Source organism: Lactuca serriola, chromosome 4 (assembly GCF_051521515.1).
Source record: "Lactuca serriola cultivar US96UC23 chromosome 4, Lser_US96UC23_V15, whole genome shotgun sequence".
In the NCBI taxonomy this organism is placed as follows: domain Eukaryota; kingdom Viridiplantae; phylum Streptophyta; class Magnoliopsida; order Asterales; family Asteraceae; genus Lactuca; species Lactuca serriola.
Window position 1 is genome coordinate 173,630,749 of NC_136411.1, and position 4,567 is coordinate 173,635,315.

Sequence of the window (4,567 nt, forward strand, 5' to 3'; positions counted from 1 at the left end):
ATTTTAAAAACAAGACCAATTCGAAATCCAAAATAATAATTCGGTTTTGTTGAAAACTAACCCAAAATATCCGAGAATATCCGAATCAAATAGTACAATTCAGATTTATCCGAATGGTGAAGAACCCTATTTGTGCCAATGGAAAGTTCTAATATAGAAAATAGTTTAAGAATTGCGATTTGAAATAAATAATTACAGTGATATATGCAATGTTAAAATTGAAAAAATATAAACATAATTTATTTTTTTTACGATCGAAAGCTAATTGTTAAATTGTTGAATATGTAATAAATACATGGGACCGATTATAAATGTCAAATGAACTCTAATGAATACGTGGACCCTTTATAAATGATGTGATCATAATATGAAGGCTATACATATCAGCCCCGGATAATAATCCATGGAGTCAGAATCAACCACCAGAAGCCATTGTCTTAGAGCGGCGGATATGTATACTAAAATAAACGAAATGATGAAGATACAACCAGCAGGAGGCTGGCCTAAGTACCATAGTTACTACCTAAAGAAAAAGACATCAAACATACATCAAAGGAACTATATCTATATGAAGCACCAGGATCCAAAACTTCAATCGTCTCAAAAAGTGGTAGCAGCTTTCACCGGAAAATTCTTCCGAGACGTAAAGTTACCTCAGCAAAAACCCCACGACGACGGCGTTCTTTTCCCAGCGGTGTTATCCCCAAACCATAACACTGATTCCACTGCAGTTGAAGAACTCCGTGACTTTGAAGAAGCAATTAGAGCTCAGAAGCCATGGCTGGAGTCTCTTCTCCAGAAAAGCGGCGCTATTATTTTCCGAGGCTTCGCTGTTTCCTCACCTTCTGACTTCGACCGAGTTGTGGAAGCTTTCTCCTACGCTGAATTTCCCTACTTAGGCGGCATAGCCCGTCGGACGAAGGTCGTTGGCCGGGTGTACACCGCAAATGAATCTCCTCTCCATATGGGAATTCCTTTCCATCACGAGATGTCATACGTAAATTTCTCGATTCTGTCAATCTCGTTTTTTTCATGATAACAAATGGCATACCTAATTGCAACTCAGTGCTCACATGTTCATGCATGTACAGGTTCCTGATTTCCCCACCAAGGTATTTTTCTATTGTGATGAAGAACCAGGAGAAGGGGGAGAAACTCCGATAGTTTTGAGTCATATCATATACGAAAAGATGAAAAAGAAGAACCCACAGTTGGTTGCACTACTAGAAGAGCATGGATTGACGTATACAGAAGTAATCAGCGATGAAGACGATTCATCATCCTTCACCGGTCGTAGTTGGAAGTCAAAATTCAAAACAGACGACAAGAATGTTGCTGAGGAAACGTATGTATGCTTATTTTCTTCACATTTAACATTTAAAACCCTATAATATCAATGTTTTAAAAATAGGTTTTTTAGTTGAACTGGTATGATGACAGGTTCCTGGTTTAACCGGTTCGACCGTCGGTTTAACCAATTTTTTAAATTTACATTTTTTTTAAAATTTATTTTCTTACACACATAGACATCCACAACTTTAGATATTAAAAAAAACTTAAATACAAGTTGAAGATCAATTCAAATACATTAAAAACACATAACCGTAAGTTTTACATTAATCCAAACGTACATAAAAAATAAAATAAAATATAATAATGAAACAAAATATAATTTTTTGATAAATAAAAACGCATTAAAAGATTTTATAAAATCTATCATTATGTTTATTAAAAAAAATCTAAATAGCTATGAAAAAATCATAGGTTCTTATCAAAATGATTCATTTCCATGTGTTTTTATTTTATTTAACCGGTTTAATTTAACTGGTTCGACCGGATTTTTGTAAAAAAACGGCTAGTTTATTCTAGTACAGAAATAGACATAAAACCGATGCTAGTTGAATTATTCAATTATCGGGTTCTCGGTGTAACCAGTTCGACCGGCCTCTTCAAACCGGTTTTTAAAATATTGCATAATATAATACAAGTAAAGTTCACCAACTTTATGCAAACATGCATTGCTCAAGAGATTCTTCCATTGACAGGGCAGCAAAGCTTGGAATAAAGATTGAATGGATTGGGAATGCTGCAAAAGCTACAACAGGCCCACTGCCAGCCGTCAGGTTTGACAAAGAGAGTCGCCGGAAAACATGGTTCAACCCTATTACAACTACATATAGTGGCTCTGCCGGAAAATTGCTAAGTGTCGAGATCGGTAATGGCGACCCTTTGCCTGATGATGCTGTGGAAGATTACAGAAAGATCCTGGAAGAAGAGTGCGTTTCGATACCTTGGAAGAAAGGCGATGTTCTGCTTATTAATAATTTGATGGTTCTTCATAGCCGGAGACCACTACTAAAGCCGCCACGTCGCATACTAGCTTCCCTTTGCAAGTGAACCGAAAAGTGGATTGATCGCCTTTCTGAAGCATCAGTGTTTCATTGCAGGCAATTAATGTGTCAAAAAGAAGCAGCTTATGATAAAAGAGCTATAAATAAATGGAAATGCAAACAATAAAACAAGAATATATATATATATATATATATATATATATATATATATATATATATATATATATATATATATATATATATATATATATATATATTCAAGAGAAAAAAGAATTGGAAAAAAAAAATTTGGATCATTAAAATTGTATCATGGATCATAATGATAATGACACAAAATAAAAACTTAAAATTGATTTATGGATCGATTTTAATGATACAATTTTTTTTTTCCATTTTTTATTTCTCCCAGACATAAATCTATGTTCGATTTATGATTTGTATTTTTTTTAGATTTTTTTTTTCTATTTTTTAAAGGTATTTTCACGAGATCTCACTTTAAAATGAGTCCTAAGCTTATATATAGAATCGTTCAAACTATGTAGTTTTGCTCCATATATATCCAAAATAATCATGATATCTCCTTTACTATTTTCCTTAATTATGTGACATACTAAACTCATCGAATTTATGTTTGTTTTTCCTTCATTGTATCTAAGAAGTTAATTAAAAATCATGACCATTTAATGAAGCCTACTAAATTTAAAGGAAAACTAGTAGAATAAAATATAAAAGAAGAACATGAAATAACCCAATCAAGCTTTACACAAATCATTCGATATGGTTTTTTAATTGAAGGACAAAACGTTTCAGTTATATTCGTTAAAAAGTATTGATTTTTTTTATTTTCTCTATAAAGTTCAATGATTTTTAGCAATAAAAAGATATATAATTGATCTTTTTCATTCCATAATTTAATTCATCTCACTGGTATTATGTTAAAACAAAGTTAAGAGAAAATGAAACTATAATTGTTTGTTTAAAACTATGTCATTTAAAAGGTTCTATACCTAAGCTTAGGTACAAAATGTAATCAAATCTTCCTACCATCTTTCTTCTATCCTCTATTAGACTAGATTATAGGCTTTGTATATATTTTTATGGAGTTTAAAATATTTAATTTTACACCACAAACCATGTATAAGAATACATTATCAACTACCTATAAGTGTTCATATTCAAATTTAATATAGAAACTATCATGAAAGATTGAAATTGTTTATTAAAAACCTAATAAATTTCTTCTCATAACACATCAAAAAGAACCGTGCAAGTATACATATGGTAGGTGTTAAAGAACCTTATGAAGCCTACTAAGGTTAAATATAAACAACACATCCGAAATACAAAGATGTTGGTGATAAATTATGAAATCAGAAATAATATGAACTCAAAAGCAATAGGAAGAAGCTAACAATAAAAACAATTGTGCTTTTTAATCAAAATGAAGTCAATTTTGATGGTTTTATACCTAATATTACATACACGACAGCCACATATTCACTTTTCCCTTTATATATATATATATATATATATATATATATATATATATATATATATATATATATATATATAGTGTTCTAAAAGGCGCGCCATGGCGTGAGGCGCGGCGTCGCCGTTACGAAAAGCTTAATAACGTTGCTGTTAGGCGTGGCGCGTGGCAAAGCGTGATATGGCGTGCCATGGCGCGTTATGGCGTGTTATGGCGCGTGTTTTTTCGTTTGAGACACGTTTTTTGTTCTTTTTTATACCTTTTCTAATCGGACATACAAGTATTGTGTTTTTTATTAACTTTCTGTTATTAGTTTTTGATATAACACTTCTAAAAACTAGGTATATTTGATATAAATTTATATTTATGCGGTAATATAATTATAAATGAATACAAGATCACCGCCTTACATCACGCCTTGAAAAACGCTATGGCTCGCCATAAGTCATTAAGCTTGAAGCTTGGCTTTGCCGCCACACCACGCCTCACGCCTTTTAGAACCTTATATATATATATATATATATATATATATATATATATATATATATATATATATATATATATAATGAAGCATTTTAAAGTTTTCATTTCATATGTCATATCATGGTAGTATTATATCATCAATCGGAAGAAATAAACAACATGTTATAACATATTATAACACCCTCTATTTTTCATTTCAACATTTTTTTTTTCGATTTATTTATTTACTTATTTTCGATTTAGT

General features: G+C 31.4%; 1 protein-coding gene across 1 annotated transcript; it reads left to right on the forward strand.

Moving 5' to 3' along the window:
* Window positions 1-400: 400 nt before the first annotated feature.
* LOC145100445 (clavaminate synthase-like protein At3g21360) lies at window positions 401-2,517 on the forward strand. Its single transcript, XM_079037714.1, has 3 exons — window positions 401-997; window positions 1,092-1,345; window positions 2,046-2,517. The coding sequence occupies exons 1-3, from the start codon at window positions 404-406 to the stop codon at window positions 2,395-2,397; spliced, it is 1,200 nt and encodes a 399-aa protein (XP_078893840.1). The 5' UTR covers window positions 401-403; the 3' UTR covers window positions 2,398-2,517.
* The last annotated feature ends 2,050 nt before the right edge of the window (window positions 2,518-4,567 follow it).